The sequence below is a fragment of the Babylonia areolata genome, chromosome 3 (assembly GCF_041734735.1).
Source record: "Babylonia areolata isolate BAREFJ2019XMU chromosome 3, ASM4173473v1, whole genome shotgun sequence".
Taxonomy (NCBI): domain Eukaryota; kingdom Metazoa; phylum Mollusca; class Gastropoda; order Neogastropoda; family Buccinidae; genus Babylonia; species Babylonia areolata.
Window position 1 is genome coordinate 60,298,911 of NC_134878.1, and position 17,345 is coordinate 60,316,255.

The window sequence follows — 17,345 nt, forward strand, 5'->3', positions numbered from 1 at the left end:
AAAGTCTGTAAAATCACACCTCTTCCCTCCAGTCCTACCTTCAAATGTGAAAATTGATACTTTAACAAAATGTCTATAATCACCAGTTTGTGTAAATGGACATTAAACAGAATTCCTTGTCCTCTTCCTACATGCCTCTTCCATTTCTGCATACCATCTTATTGAGTGGTGTGCTTTTTTAACTCCTGCTGGCTGTGTGTGTGTGTGTGTGTGTGTGTGTGTTTATATGGTATGTCATACTGGAATGCATGTACACTTATGTATTTATTAATTTTCAAATGCCACAGACTCCCAGTCTGTGAGGTGTGAGCATTAGCCTGCATTATTATTATTATCATTGTTATTATTATCATTATCATTGTTATTATTATGACTGTTATTAGTATTAGTAGTAGTATCAGTATTTATTTTTCTATTCGTAGTAGTAGTAGGAGTTGAATTTATCTCTTTGTTTTCTCTGTCCTTTTGTCTATTGTTTTCTCTCAAGTCTTGCATGATTTTAATAGAAAAAAGAAAGCAGTTTGTTCAGTTTTGTTAGGCAAGGTTTACTATTTGTGTTAAGTGATGTAAGGAATTTTATCACATTTGGATGTCTGCAGATTTTCGTCACATATAAACATACGCAGTTGTTGAGCATTTCTTCTTCTTCTTCGTTAGTGGGCTGCAACTCCCACGTTCACTTGTATGTACACGAGTGGGCTTTTACGTGTATGACCATTTTTACCCCGCCTTGTAGGCAGCCATACTCAGCTTTCGGGGGCGTGCATGCTGGGTATGTTCTTGTTTCCATAACCCACCGAACGCTGACATGGATTACAGGATCTTTAACGTGCGTATTTGATCTTCTGCTTGCGTCTGCACACGAAGGGGGTTCAGGCACTAGCAGGTCTGCACATATGTTGACCTGGGAGATCGTAAAAATCTCCACCCTTTACCCACCAGGCGCCGTCACCGTGATTCGAACCCCGGACCCTTAGATTGACAGTCCAACGCTTTAACCACTCGGCTATTGCGCCCGTCGTTGAGCATTTGACACGTCCAGGTATTCTTTCTGTGAACAGGGCGCTCAGTTCTCAGTGACATTGCTGTGTGTTACAGGTTCCTTGGCATGGGTCTGGCAATGAGAAGTACTACTTTGAAAACGAAAATGTGAGTTTCAGTCACTTTATTTTCTGTCTCTGGAATAGACCAGTTTTACAAAATACTGTACCTTTGATGTAAAAATGCTGTTGAGCAGTTGAAGCATGCGTGGATAATAATGATAGTTGATGTTTATATAGCGCTATAATAAAAGCTGTGGCAAAGTCAAAACACTTTGCATGAGTAAGCATATGATGAAATAGAAACACATGAAAAAAAATGACAAAGTCATAAAAGTACAATTATTGATACTGTAATACTGTAGCACAGTTTACAAGAAGTAGTGTATCCTGTATGCAACAACTCTGACACTCCAGCATATATATACACAGAAACCTAAGTATAGAACTAAAATAAGAACAATCGCAGTTAAGATTTGCACACATATACATAAAAGAAGAGCAGTTATTATTATAATGGACAATACATGTGTGTATGGTTTAGGGTAATTGAAAGTTATTGTATTTTGAAACTGAAGCTTTTGTGTTGTAGGGGCAAGTAGCTTTGCTGTGTATGGATCTCAAGATACGTTGTGTTGTTTGTGTTCAGGTGTGCATGATTTTCAACGTTGGAGAACTGTGCCTGATTGAGTATGGGGCCACTGAGGTCCTGGGCTCTGTCCGCACTGAGTTCATGAACCCTCATCTCATCAGGTATGTCCTGGATTTTTGTGTGTGTTTGAAACTATGTGTGTGTTTGTGTGTGCACGAGTGTGTCTTTATGTGTGTGTGTGTGAGTGTGTGTGTACGTTGTGTGTTAGTGTGTGTGCGTGTGTGTATTGATTTTTGTTTTGTTTTTTTGTTGTTGTCATTTTGTCGTTCAGTATATCATTTTTGTGTTTAAGTGCAGTACATGTGTATTTGTGTCTTGTGTGTGTGTGTGTTTACTTGCATGTGTGTTGCATTGCTCTTCTTCTTACTGCACTTAAAATGTATAGGACAAATGTTTTTTGTTTTTCGTACAAAGAACATATAATAAAATTTGAACTGCATTGAAAGTGTTTTCGTCAGCAAATTTACTGTTTTTGTTACTTCTGCATATGTTAGGATATGCATGAATATTTTCATAAGGGAACTTCAAAAAAAAAAAAAAAAAAAAAAAAGTTCTTTAAATCATTGTATTTCTTTCTGTCAACAGATTTCTCTGTGTAAAATGATCTCTCCCCAGGGAAATTGCATGGCTATTAATGCAGTGCCCCCACATATGTTTTCTTTTTACTCTCTGCAGGTGTATTTATTCCACTATTAAAGTGGATTTTTCTGCAGAAATTTGCCAGGGTCAACCCTTTTTGTTGCCTTCAGTTCTTTTACCTGAGCTGTGTGCATGCTGCATACAGGACTGAATGACTATCACTGAGACCACCACTCAAGGTCTAGTGGAGTGAAAATCCAGGACAGTATGTGGGACTGGAACCTGAGGACACTTGCTGCCTAGTTGGGTACATTACCACCAGACCACCCCCCACCTTTGCTCTGTAACCATACAACTCTATGACTGTATTGTATTGCTTCCCCGTCAACAGTCAGATACATGCAATGACAGTCTTTGAACGGAATGAAGATGAAGGTGTTTGTGTGTTTGTGTGTGTGTGTGTGTGTGTGTTGGCAGTGTGAGGCTGAACGAGAGGAAACAGCGCGGCACCACGGACAACAAGAAGATGGCCTACCTGATCGACATCAAAACTGTGGCCATCAGTGAGTGTGTCATCCCCACATGTGTCACTGATGAAAGTGTGGCGCTCTGCACATTGCTTGCTTCTTTGTTGCGTTGATTTCTGGCTTGTCGATTTTAATCCCTTTGACTGCTGAACCGACGGGCGCAGTAGCCGAGTGGTTAAAGCGTTGGACTGTCAATCTGAGGGTCCTGGGTTCGAATCACAGTGACGGCGCCTGGTGAGTAAAGGGTGGAGATTTTTACGATCTCCCAGGTCAACATATGTGCAGACCTGCTAGTTCCTGAACCCCCTTCGTGTGTGTATGCAAGCAGAAGATCAAATATGCACGTTAAAGATCCTGTAATCCATGTCAACGTTCGGTGGGTTATGGAAACAAGAAGATACCCAGCATGCACACCCCCGAAAGCGGAGTATGGCTGCCTACATGGCGGGGTAAAAACGGTCATACACGTAAAAGCCCACTCGTGTGCGTACGAGTGAACGCAGAAGAAGAAGAAGACTGCTGAACCTTGATGAAGTGAGATCAGTGTGGCATAAGTTTGAAGTGTGCTAATTTGTGTACTTATCAGTGTTGTTGTTGATTTTGCTGGAAGAAGTCTAAATAAAGACTGGCGACTGACATCCTGCCCTGTCAGCTCGGTCTTAATCTCAGTGAGGTGACAGCCCTTCACTGACGAGTGTATTTGTCAGCAGCACTGAAGAGATTAAAGGTGTTTTATGTAGTTCTGTTCAGTTTGGTCTGGTGTCCAGCTGACCACAAGGGCCTTATTAGTCTGTAAGACATCAGTTGTTGTCGCCTTTTTAATTTTTAGTTCAACACTGAATAAGGGTAGAGGGTGAAAATTGTCAGGGAACATTTCAGCAGTACCATGGTGTTGCTAGAAGTGAATGTATTCTCATGAGTGCTTGTCGCTTTGTCTTCTTTCATTTTCTTCCCTTCAGCAGGGCAGTAGTTTGTACAGGACAGGCAGTCAGACCCCTGTCAGAGTCAGCACCAGTAGTTCATGGAAAGCATGTTAGATTAAACGTAATTGTTGGGAGAAAAAAATCCTTTCAGACTCTTGACACTTCAGTGTGCTGTGTGCAGTTGACTTGCTGACGGGCATGAACATTTCCCAAGTCAGCCATGATTCCAAGATCGACTGGATCGAAGTGAGTGGCCTGTATTGTTTTTTTTGGTGATTGCCGTGTTGTTGTGCTTGTAGTTTTGTGCCATTTTCATATGATGCGTGCTTTCTGAAATGTCCTGTTAGGTTATTAATGGTTTAACCAAATCTCCAATCAGAACACAGGAAATAAAATATATATACATTAGCCACAGAGCAACAACAGCTGTAAACTTTATTGTGTGCTCAGGTTACTAATGAAAACAAAACCACTGCCACCTTTCCCTGGGTGACAATTAAGAGGGAGAAAAGTCCATGATGACCTATGTTCATCATAATATGACATTGTGGGATGCATATGTATTCAGTATGTTAGAGTTGATGAAAACAAAATGTCCACTTAGTTATTTTGACATGTTTTACATTCTTGATAAACAAGTTAAAGTTTTTCTTGATGAAAAAAGTTATAGTTTCTTTGGATCTTTTTTTCTTGCAGCTGAACGAGACGGGACACAAGCTCCTCTTCAGAGACAACAAATTCAAAGTATGACATGGAATGCTTGGTTCAGATTTGTTAATATAAGAACTATCAAATATCTGTGTGTGTGTGTGTGTGTGTGTTCCTTTAAATGTTTTACAGTGAAACAATGTTGTTTCTTTAATGTAATTAATTTTAAAGAAATAGCTATCAGCCTGAAGTCTTCTAGCCTCCCTTTCCCTCATAATCATATATGCATTCAAATAAAACCAGAAATACCAAATGCATACTTAGTTACTGCCCTAGGTTCCTATGTCCCCTCAGCACTGATATCACAGTACATCAAACTGTATCCCAACACTTAGAAATGAATGTGTGTACAGCGCCAGTGTGTGTGTGTGTGTGTTGCAGCTGTACCTGTTTGACATCGAGAGTGGTCAGAAGACCAGCGTGCTGAATTACTGCTCCTACGTGCAGTGGGTGCCGGGTAGTGATGTGGTGGTGGCTCAGAACAGGGGGAACCTCTGTATCTGGTACAACATTGATGCCCCCGAGAAAATCAACATGACCCCGATCAAGGTTTGGGAGATGTTGTCTGTTTGATATGGATGTTTATATAATGCATATCCTTGATCAGATACCAAGCTTTTAGCACTTTACAAACTCGGGGTCATTTGCACAACAGGCTGCCTACCTGGGTAGAGCCAACTGACAGCTGCCATTGGGCGCTCATCATTCGTTTCCTGTGTCATTCGATCAGATTTCAGGCATGCACACATGCACACTCAGACAGACATGTAACGTTTTAGGTATAGGACCGTTTTGTTGATTTACCCCGCCACGTTGACAGCCATACTCCATTTCTGGAGGTGTGCATGCTGGGTATGTTCCTGTTTCCATAACCCACCGAACACTGACATGGATTACAGGATCTTTAGCATATGTATTTGATCTGCTGCATGCGTATACACATGAAGCGGGGTCAGGCACTAGCAGGTCTGCACATATGTTGACCTTTTAGATCGAAAAAAATCTGCTCCCCTTACCCAGACAAGACTCTTGTCAGTGTTTCTGTGTATGTGTGAAACCTCAGCCTCTGGTCCAACATTGATGCCCCTGAGAAAGTCAGCATGATCTCTATCAAGGTTTGGGAGATATTGTGTATTTCTGTGTATGTGTGAAACCTGTGTGGTACAAAACTGATGCCATGGAGAAAGTCAGTATGACTCCTATCAAGGTTTGGAAAGTCATACTTAGTTCTGTGGGTATGGGTGTTGGTGTACAACATCAGTGCTCCCTGAAATGTCAACTTGACCCATATCAAGTTTGGGAGATATTGTGTATTTCTGTATGTGGGGAGGGGTAGGAGGGTGGGTGTGTTTGGGGTTGAGGGGGATGAGAAACCTCAACATGCCCCCCATCAAGGTTTGGAGATATTGCATGTTTCTCTGTGTGGTAGTGTGTGTGTGTGTGTGTATGTGTGTGTCATTTGGATGTGTGTGTGTGAGTGTGTTTGTGCGTTAGTGAAACCTCTGTATCTGGTGCAACATTGATGCCCCTGAAAAAAAATCAACATGACTCCCATCAAGGTTTGGGAGATCGTATGTAGTTCTGTGTATCTGTGTGCGTGTGTGTGTGTGTGTGTGTGTGTGTGTGTGTGTGTGTGTGCCTGTCCATGTGTGTTTGTGTGTGTCCATGTGTGTGTGTGTGTGTGTGTGTGCCTGTCCATGTGTGTGTGTGTGTGTGTCCATGTGTGTGTATGTGCAGTATAATGAATTTCCTGTGTCTATTATCATCATCATTATGACCACCTCCAGGGTGACATAGTGGACGTGGAGAAGAACAACGGAAAGACGGAGGTCCTGGTGTCTGAAGGGTTCAACACTGTGTCCTACGCTCTGGATGAGGGGCTGGTGGAGTTTGGCACTGCCATTGATGATGGAGATTATGACAGGTGGGGCGGTGGAGGGGATTGGGGGGGGGCGTGGGGGGGGGGAGACTATCAGGAGAGATTAGAATGGTTTCCATTTTATTTGAAAAGCAAAACAAAACAAACTTTCTAAATTAGTCAAAGTCAAAAATTGATTTTCTAAAGGCATAGTCAAAGTGAATAACTGGTTTTATGATAGTTAACTGAATAAGCAATAGCTGTTGTTTTTTCTTTTTATTTTTTTTTAATTTTTAATTTTTACTTCATTAACTCACTCAGTACGGCCAGTCCTCTCTTCTCCTCTACACAGACCCCTCGGATGTCCAGTGGGTGTCTGAATGACTCAACCTTTAGCTTCCGTCGTCAGAATTGTGGTATTCTTTGTCAACATTCACGTCTTCAGTATAAGAGCCTTCCGCTTGCAATATTTTGATGGTGGTAATTGGGGTGAAACGCTGTTAGCGTCGTCTCTTTTGCCGTTCGTATGGAGAGAGTTAAGCTATCTAAAGAAAAAAAAAGAAAAAAAAGAAAGTGGATCTGAAAAGGGAAAAAAAAAAAGATGTGTGTGTGTATGCATGAATAGTGTAATGAAATATACAGCTGCATTTCAGTTTCATACACACAAATACAAACACACATGCTCTGCCCGAATACACCCCACCAGCCACATTTCACATACACATGTTCCTTCATATGACACGGGTACACTGCTGACGCAGATGCATTGTGTGTGTTCGTGTGTGTGGTCTGCTGTGCAGGCATTTGATTGTTTCTTGTTGTTTCTATCTGTGCTAGTTTCTTGTTGTTTCTCTCTCTCTCTCTCTCTCTCTCTCTCTCTCTCTCTGTGCCACTGTGAACACACAACCTAAATGTTGACATTTTATGGCACCCTACAGTAATCAAATTCATTCATTCATTCATTGTGGAAGGTGCTTGTGGTGATGTTAATGTGCTGTCTTGATGTTATTGTTGTAGATTGTGGCAATGTGTGTTGGTAAATGCATAGATGGGAGTATTACAGGATTATAATGGATTTCTGTATTGGAATTCTGGCATGTTCTCCCTTCTTTTTACTTTATGTTGGCATTATGACAGACACTAAGGTGAATTAAGTGGCCCCTTGACCCTGGCCACAAACTTTAGTGTAACAAAAGAAATATAGTTACATGCTGCCGGAAAAAGAGGGCGCTAGCCAGCAGGACAAAGGGGAGGTTACCTACTTCCGGGAGGTTATTGGCCGTAGTTTCGTTTTCTCCGCATAGGCGGATAGTAGTTTGCAAAGGACAGGAATGTCAGACCCCTGGCGGAGTCTGCATTAGTTGGGTCACGGTAAGTATGTTATTTAAACGTAATTTTAGATAGAAAATTTCCTTTACATCCACTCATGTCCAGCCAAGTCAAGTCAAAGCAATTTTTTATTGAGGGTAAAAGAGTTAGCTTATACAGCTTTTTTATTTTTTATTTTTTTTTTTTACATCTTGCCCTGAGTCTTGTGGAGGCATCCTGGCAGGATCGGTTAGGTGCTGGACTCCTGGTCCAGTGTCCACCAGTGATCAGGGTTTTCGGCCCTGTTTTGGCATGGTGTTGTGTTCCTTGAGAAAGGTGCTTTACTCCAACTTCCTTCTCTCAAACCCAGGTGTGAATGGGGGACCTGATCAGTTGGGGAAGGTTAGGACGGCGGAAGGAGAGGATTGAGCCCTGCCTTTCTATGCCAGGCTCTAGACACAGTGGATATGGATATTACTGCCCTGATGGTGGTGAAAGGCTATGGGACCTTCAGCCTTTTAACCTTGCCAACAGTATTCACTGTGTCCACCGGTCGATTGTGATCGCGCCTTAATATGAGCTCGATTACCCAATCGGGCCAAGTAGTTTTGTTACTCGTGATTCATCATCAGACACAAAACGAGAGTGCCAAAGAATCGATAGAAAATACAAAAAAACTTAGTTGTATGCAGAGCACAGGAGAAGGAGTCAAGATGGCTGACAGAAAAAGAGGGTGCTAGTCAGGGATGCAAAGGGGAGGTAACCTACTTTGGGAGGTTATCGGCCATAGCTACTTTTGTTTTCTCCACATCGGCAGGTAGTAGTTTGCACAGGACAGGAATCAGACCCCTGCCGGAGTTTGCACTAGTGGGTCACGGTTAAGTATGTTAATTAAATGTAATTTTAGGAAGAAAATTTCCTTTTAATTAAACATACTTAACCGTGACCCAACTAGTGCAGACTCAGGCAGGAGTCTGACATTCCTGTCCTGTGCAAACTACTATCCGCCTATGCGGAGAAAACGAAACTATGGCCGATAACCTCCCGGAAGTAGGTAACCTCCCTTTTGTCCCGCTGGCTAGCACCCTCTTTTTCCGGCAGCCATCATGACTCCTGTTCCTGTGCTCTTCATACGGCTAAGTTTTTTTTCGTATTTTCTGCCTGTCTGTCGATTCTCTGGCGTTCTTGTTTGTTGTCAAATTATGTCTCCAACCAGGTCACATAATTATGTAGCTCGATTGGGGAATCGTGCTAAAATTAAGGCGCGATCGCAATCGATTCGCTGACACTCTGGGCCCTCTACTCCTGGCCCTCTCAACAACGCCAACCCGCCACCTTGTCCACTTCCTCCGCTCCCTCTGGTCGACTCCAGACCTCCGCCACCTCCTACACCTTCTCTGGTGACTTCTGGAGGTTTGTTGTCAGGAGTATGTATGTTATTTAAACGTAATTTTAGATAGAAAATTTCCTTTTATTATTATTTATTTTTTTTAATGTGAGTGAGTGTGGGTGTCTTCTGCACCCATCCAGGGCTGCGAATTTCCTGGAGATGCTGGAGTCGTCGCCAGAGACGGAGGCCATGTGGAAGACGCTCAGCAAACTGGCCCTGGATGAACGACAGCTGCACATTGCTGAGAGGTAGGTCATGTCCTCTCACACTCCTCATTCACACACTGTCAGGCAGGGAAGATTGGAAGATACGGCTATTAGGATATCGATTTGTTTCACCACATACAATGTGTTTCTCTGTGTGTGTGTGTGTGTCTGTGTGTGTGTTTGCAAGCAACTTGACATGGGGGGTATTAGGGCAGTCTGAATGAAAAGATCAGTTTCAGTTTCAGTAGCTCAAGGAGGCGTCACTGCGTTCGGACAAATCCATATACGCTACACCTCATCTGCCAAGCAGATGCCTGACCAGCAGCGTAACCCAACGCGCTTAGTCAGGCCTTGAGAAAAAAATTATGGGTGACTGCTCCAGAAAGTTGAACATCTTTCTGTGTGTGTGTGTGTGTGTGTGTGTGTGTGTGTTTTGCGAGCAATTTGACATGAGGGGGACAATCTGATTGAAAAGAATTATGGATGACAGCCCTAGAAAGCCCAGTGTCATCCATTGGCTGTGCCAGGTTATCTTTTGTTCATGTAGACAGTGGAGAAGTGTATGTGTGTGCAGTCAGCCTGTGCATGTGTTATATGTTAATCCATGTCAGGTTTTTGTATGTACACACTGTGTTGTACTTTTTGATTATAATGAAAAAAAAAAAAGTAATGATAATGATAATATTATTAGAAATGATAGTAATAATGATGATAATGACAATAATAATGACGATGATGATAATAAGAAAAATAGGATTAGTAATAATGATAATTACAGTAAAAGTATTGAGGATGATAATGGTGATAATCTGCAGAGACAAACCAAAGCGCTTTCACACCTGTCATTCACACACACGCACGCGCACATGTAACGCTTGATTCAGATGACTGAATAACAAAATTTATAAATGTATTCAAGAGGAAAGCTGGAGAAACCATAGACCAGCAGTAATATATATATATATATATATATATATATATATGTGCCCATTGTTTTAGATGCTACTCAGCTCTGGGCAACATCGCCAAGGCGCGTTACCTGAAAGAAACGGTGTCCATTGCAGAGGAAGTGGAAAGACAGGTGGTGAGTGATGTAGTTGTTTTCTGCAGGCTTTGGAGATGGAAAGGGATAACGTAACCCTGGGTTTTTTTGGTTTGTTTGGTTGTTATTTTCTGGGGTGGGGTGGCAGCGAAGGGGGTGTTGTCAAGGATATAACTTTTTTCCAGAGTATAAGACCAGTCAGTCGTAGGGCTTATATCCCAGTTGGCTGACCACAGAGGCCATGTCAGGGATGTAACACGTTTGAAACCAGAATAATGTAAGATAAAACCAGCCATTATCACAGTTCACACATCAAATCAAATCAAAAACACTTTATTAATCCACATGGAAATTAAGTTGTGCAATCACAGGCTCATTGTAAACACTGGCATAAAATCATGCGCAACATAAGAAGAGATTAAAACTAGTCAAATAAGAATTCCCAATAGCTGACGATATACTAACCCCCCCACTCGCCACACACACATACTCATGTTAAGACAATAGGGTATTGCACAACAATATTAACAAATGAAAACATCCAACAACAAAAAAGGGCATAAGATTACTAAAAATGACATGCGCGCACGCACGCACACACACCCACACACACATACACACACATGCACACACACACACACACACACACACACACACACACACACACGTTAAGACCATAAGGTATTGTACAACAATACATAAATAAAAACATCAAGGGAATAAATCGTATATATAAGTAAAATGCACACACACACACACACACACACACACACACACACACACACACACACACACACACACACACACACACACACACGCACACACACACACTCACACACACACAAACAACGTATGCATGCACATAACATATGTCACGCCAATAAGATTAGAACATTAACATTAAGATACATGAAATCCAAGTAAAATAAGAAAATATTTAAAAATCACTTCCGATCACACACACACACAAATGCTTGCCCGTGCTCACCCGCTCAGTCCCACATGCACGCATAATGTCTGCTCCCATACACTCGTGTGCTGGTGAAGTTCAGGTGTTGCTGTGGCGAGGGGGCTTGGGGGGTGGGAGGGTTCACTTAGTGTATTGGATGTTTTGATTGTGTGCGCGAATGGCTGTAGGAATAAATGAATTAATGTATCGAGATGTTCTTGCGCGTGGAGCTCTAAACCTACCACTTATGTCTGACCTTCTGCTATTAATGTCATCATGTAGTGGGTGTCTTACGTCGGTCAAAATTGTTATTAGTCTGTCAGTCAGTTTTCTATTGTGCATGTCCCTAAAGGTGTCTTGTCTTATACCCACCACCCCACCCGCTTTCCTAATGACTTTTTCCAACCTGTCTTTGTCATGTTTGGTCAGGTTTCCCCCCCAGCACACGGCTCCGTATGTTAAAACACTACAGACAACAGATGTGTAAAACATTTGGAGCATCTGCTTGCATACATTAAAAGATTTCTTTTTTTTTTTTTCTTTTTTTTTTTTTTTTTTTCAAAAAAATAGGTTGATATATATATATATATATATATATATATATAAAAGAAAAAAAGCTTGATTGTGTTGATGACAAGTAGGCCATATATTGAAAGTTTTGTTTTCCTTGTTATTATACTTTTAAAGTTTGTATTTCTTTTTACCATAACATATTTCTCAGTGTGAAATTCGGGCTGCTCTCTCCAGGGAGAGGGCGTCGCTACACTACAGCGCCACCAATTTTTTTTGTATTTTTTCCTGCGTGCAGTTTTTTTTATTTGTTTTTCCTGCCAAAGCGGATTTTTCTACACAGTTTTGCCAGGGACAACCCTTTTATTGCCGTGGGTTCTTTTACATGCGCTAAATGCTTGCTGCACACAGGACCTTAGTTTATCGTCTCATCCGAATGACTAGCGTCCAGACCACTACTCAAGGTCTAGTGGAGGGGGAGAAAATATTGGCGGCTGTGCCGTGATTCAAACCAGCGCGCTCAGATTCTCTCACTTCCTAGGCGAACGAGTTAACTCTAGGCCATCACTCCACTAATTTGCCCCTTTTAGTGAAGATTCTGCTGATTTAGGTTTAGGTTTAGATATACAACTTTCTTATTTATTATTGAAAAAAAAATTTTGTGGAGGATAAGAGAAAAGGTCATTGCTTTTTCTGTCATTGCTATGAAGGAGAGTTCTTTTTTTGTTGTTGTTGTTGTTGTCACTTTTATAACTAAAGATGACTGCTGAGACTATATATAAAACTTTCAAATGGAGAAAGTCTGTAAAAACAGCAACTGTGGGTTGTAAAAGATGACTCACTTTGACAAGAAATGTCAATGTTTGGTGATGTTAACTCATATGTGTGCCACAGTCATTACCTAATGTTGTTGTCAGTGGTGATGAAATTATTGAATGTCAAATGTTACTGGTTTATTATGTGCTTAATGTGAATAGTGTGTTGATTTGTGTTGTGTTGATTGAAAAAAGAATATAACCTTTGCAAAGGGGGGGTGGGGGAGAAAGAAAGAAAGAAATGTCAATGTTTCAAACCATCAGTCATTCTTCAGGGACCGTGGTGAGTGGAAAATCATTTTTGCGTACAGTTTCTTTTCTTTACTTTTTTTTTTTCTCCCTTCTGTTTCTCATCCTCAGGGAGGGGATGGTTTCCAGCACTACAAGGTGAGGGCCCGCCTGGCAGTGTTCAACAAGCACTTCAAGGAGGCTGAGAGCATCTACCTGGAAGGGGTGAGTGCTTCCTGCCTTGTGTGACGATAGACGATGGGGACCTGGGTGTGTGTATGTGAGTGTGCAACAAGTTAGCCATGGGTGTGTGTTGTGTGTGGCACATTTTCATTCCTGTTTTATTTTGAAGTACTTGCCTTATTTGTGTGTTTTCTTTTTGTTCTGTTTTATTTATTTTTTTAATTTATAAAATTCTATTTCCGTACTTGTGTGCGTAGTTCAGTTTACTCTATTTCAGTTTGTTTCTTTTTCACATATGGAGGGACATACAAGCATTTATAGCGGAATCAGTTAGGCATTGGGCCAGTGTTCACCAGTGATCAGGGTGGTGAGTTCCTGTTTCAGCGTGGTGTTTTGTACTTTGGAAAAACATTTTACTCCAGTTTTCCTGACTCCAACCAGGTGTGAATGGGTTAAACGTGGTGGAAGGAGAGGCCATACCTTCCTGTGCCAAGCCCACGACATAGTGGGTATAAATTCGCTGCCCATATTGGCATTTTGGCATGTGTGTGTGTGTGTTTTATTGTTGTTTTTCCACTTTATTTCACTTTGTTTTGGTGATAAGACATGCACTTTGGTTTAGTGGCCCCTGGACTCCGTCCCCAAACTTTTCAACATGATAAAAATCAGTCACTTCCATCTATGTAAATTTGCTAACCGCATGTGTTGGTGAGTGGTGTGTTGTGTGACTTGTTCCAGAACCACACTGACGAAGCCATAGAGATGTACCAGGAGATGCACATGTGGGATGAGGCCATCGAAGTGGCTGAAGTGAAGGTATCAGTGATAGCATTGTAGTCTGTTCATGGGTGTATATGTCAGTTTAAAACAAAAACAAAAATCTAATTGTTAAAATACTACTTACTTGCAGTGAAGCCTCTGAAAATCATAGTATGTTACTTAAACGTAATTTTAGGAAGAAAATTTCCTTTCAGTTGAAGACATGACGGGTGCGGTGGTTGAACGGTTAGAGCACTGGATTTTTGCCTGGGTTTCCCAAATTCGACCCCTGGTTTTGGTGCACATGGTGGGCTGATGGTGGAGACTTTTCTTGTGTCCCAGGTCAACAGCATATGTGCAAGCCCGCTACCATCTGATCCCCGTTCATATATATATGCAAGCAGAAGATCAGATATGTGCATTAATGTTCCAGTAATCTATGTGAGCATTCGCTGGATTATGGAAACAGGAACATACCCAGCATGCACACTCCTGAAAACGGAGTACCGCTGCCTTCATGGTGGTGTAAAAATATAACAAACGGTCATACCCTTAAAAGGTTACATATCTGTGCGAGTGTGTGTGCATGATTGAAACCTGACTGCATGACACAGGAAACGAATGATGAGTGCCCAAAGGCAGCTCTCACTTGGCTTCACACAGGTAGGCAGCCTGTCATGCAAATGACTCCATAAAATGCTTAGAGCTTGTCTCTGACTGAGGATAGGGGTTATATGAATATCTGTATCAGTCAGTCAGAAATGACTCTGTGTTTGTAATGCAGTTAGCATTTGGTCCGTAGCCATCAGTCAGAAATGACTCTGTAGTTAGTGTTTGGTCTGTATCAATCAGTCAGAAATAACTCTGTGTTTGTAATGCAGTTAGCGTTTGGTCCGTAGGAATCATTCAGAAATGACTGTAGTTAGCGTTTAGTCCGTAGCAATCAGTCAGAAATGACTCGGTGTATGTAAAGCAGACAGCATTTGGTTTCTGACTGAGGATAGGCACTGTATAAAGTATCCATTGTCATCACCAACACCCAATCGAGCTACATAATCATGCGACCTGTTGGAAGGCATAATTAGACAAACAACAAGGACGCCAAGGAGTCGACAGACAGAAAGAAATACGAAAAAAACTTAGCCGTATGCGGAGCACAGGAACAGGTGTCGAGATGGCTGCCGTCAAAAGAGGGCGCTAGCTAGCGGGACAAAGGGGAGGTTACCTACTTCCGGGAGGTTATCGGCCGTAGTTGCTCTCTTTTTCTCCGCATAGGCGGATAGTAGTTTGCACAGGACAGGAATGTCAGACCCCTGTCGGAGTCTGCACTAGTTGGGTCATGGGTAAGTATGTTATTTAAACGTAATTTTAGATAGAAAATTTCCTATTGTCATCACCATCAAACTGAAACTGAACAGCTCACTCACTCTGTCTCTCTGGTGACCAGATGCACCCAGAGCTGGAGACGCTGCGGCGAAACTACAACCAGTGGCTGATGGAGACGGGGCAGGAGGAGCGGGCGGGGGAGGTGAAGGAGAGGGAGGGGGACTACATCTCCGCCATCTCCCTCTACATGAAGGCCGGCCTGCCCGCCCGCGCCGCACGCCTGGCCACCAGCAGAGAGGTGGGGGAGGGCAGGGAGAGGTGGACGTTGTGCTGTGTTGTTGTTGTCTTGTTATTCAGTGTATTGTGGTGTTGTTGTCTTGTTAATCAGTGCGTTGTGTTGTTGTCTTGTTAATCAGTGTGTTGTGTTGTTGTTGTTGTTGTTGTTGTCTTGTTAATCAGTGTGTTGTGTTGTTGTTGTCTTGTTAATCAGTGTGTTGTGTTGTTGTTGTTGTCTTGTTAATCAGTGTGTTGTGTTGTTGTTGTCTTGTTAATCAGTGTGTTGTGTTGTTGTTGTCTTGTTAATCAGTGTATTGTGTTGTTGTTGTTGTCTTGTTAATCAGTGTATTGTGTTGTTGTTGTTGTCTTGTTAATCAGTGTATTGTGTTGTTGTTGTTGTCTTGTTATTTAGTGTGTTGTGGGCCACCAGCAGAGAGTACAGTACAACACAGTGCAACACAGTACAACATAACACAACTCAACACAGTACTTCTTTATTAATCTGATTGGAAGTAACATACATTTAAATTCATTGGAGCATGCCAGTAAGTGTGCATGTGTTTGGTTTGGGTGTTGCTGTTGGTGATGTGACTTCGTTTTTGTTTTCTTGAAAGGAGCTGATGTCCAACTCCGAGCTGATCGGTCGCATTGCTGCTGCCCTCATCAAGGCTGAACTGCATGAAAGGGTGAGGAGTCATTTCTTGTTTAATTACACACACTTAACCGTGACCCAACTAGTGCAGACTCCGGCAGGGGTCTGACATTCCTGCCGGAGAAAGAGCTACATAATTATGTGACCTGGTTGGAGACATAATTTGACAACAAACAAGAACGCCAGAGAATTGACAGACAGGCAGAAAATACGAAAAAAAACTTAGCCGTATGAAGAGCACAGGAACAGGAGTCATGATGGCTGCCGGAAAAAGAGGGCGCTAGCCAGCGGGACAAAGGGGAGGTTACCTACTTCCGGGAGGTTATCGGCCGTAGTTTCGTTTTCTCCGCATAGGCGGATAGTAGTTTGCACAGGACAGGAATGTCAGACCCCTGCCGGAGTCTGCACTAGTTGGGTCACGGTAAGTATGTTATTTAAATGTAATTTTAGACAGAAAATTTCCTATGTGTGTGGAGTAGAACAGAAGGCAGTGCAGAGCATGCAGCTACACAGATGTGTTTTCACATGTCCAGATACCAAGTCAAAATGCACACTGACCTGTAAGGCTGTACAAATGACAGTAATGAATGTATTTAGACAGTGTTGAATCTTGTTTGTGTGGAGACAAGTCAGAATGCTTTCACCCCCTGACTTTCACGTGCATGCACAACTCTGAACCAGAGGGATTAAAGACAACATTTATAAATTCATGTAGACACGAGGTAAGGGAAACCATGGACAGGAAGAGGGGAGGGTATGGAGGAGCTGTTTCGGAAAGAGGTAGATTTTAAGGCCAGACTTGAAAGACTAATGCTAACGTCCATATTCTAAATATATTTATGTTTAATAATTACGATGTAATAATTAGTTGCAATGTTTTTAAAAGCGAATATGTGAAAACATATGTTTATTACTCTTGTTTAATCAAGTAATCCGCGTGTGTGTGTGGGGGGGCGGGGGGGGGGGGGGTTGGGGGTGGGGTGGGGGCTGCTGATTATCTGGTTGCGGTTTTCCGCAATTTATCTTTATTCTTATCTTACCTGTCTATTATAATCAATGTGCAGTATAGTAGGCTATGTTTATAATGATATTCAAATAATGTTTCTTAATTCTTTCTGTTTTTTTCATTAAGAATACTAGTTATTACCTGCAGTGTGTGGATGTATGTATGAAACGGTGATGATTACATTTGTATCTTCGTAATATTCGTAAAAGCTGTTGTTGACTTTTACAGTTATGGTCCCCATGTTGTTTACTTGTCTATGTTGTGATAATGCACCTGACCAAATTTCTCCAGTTGGAGATAATAAAGTTATTCTTATCTTATCTTATCTTATCTTATCTTATCTTGTTGTGTTGTCTCTCGGACAAATAATAAGCTTAACACATCTCGTGTGTGACGAAGAGTATTTGA

General features: G+C 41.9%; 1 protein-coding gene across 1 annotated transcript in view; it reads left to right on the forward strand.

Moving 5' to 3' along the window:
• Nucleotides 1-17,345, forward strand: part of LOC143280165 (intraflagellar transport protein 172 homolog) — a 69,430-nt gene that overhangs the window by 9,505 nt on the left and 42,580 nt on the right. Inside the window, 13 exon segments of the mRNA XM_076584749.1 lie at nucleotides 1,099-1,149; nucleotides 1,690-1,793; nucleotides 2,749-2,834; nucleotides 3,903-3,967; nucleotides 4,418-4,465; nucleotides 4,811-4,978; nucleotides 6,217-6,353; nucleotides 9,126-9,233; nucleotides 10,191-10,275; nucleotides 12,868-12,960; nucleotides 13,657-13,734; nucleotides 15,125-15,301; nucleotides 15,894-15,965. Coding sequence (XP_076440864.1) covers nucleotides 1,099-1,149; nucleotides 1,690-1,793; nucleotides 2,749-2,834; nucleotides 3,903-3,967; nucleotides 4,418-4,465; nucleotides 4,811-4,978; nucleotides 6,217-6,353; nucleotides 9,126-9,233; nucleotides 10,191-10,275; nucleotides 12,868-12,960; nucleotides 13,657-13,734; nucleotides 15,125-15,301; nucleotides 15,894-15,965 — 1,272 coding nt within the window.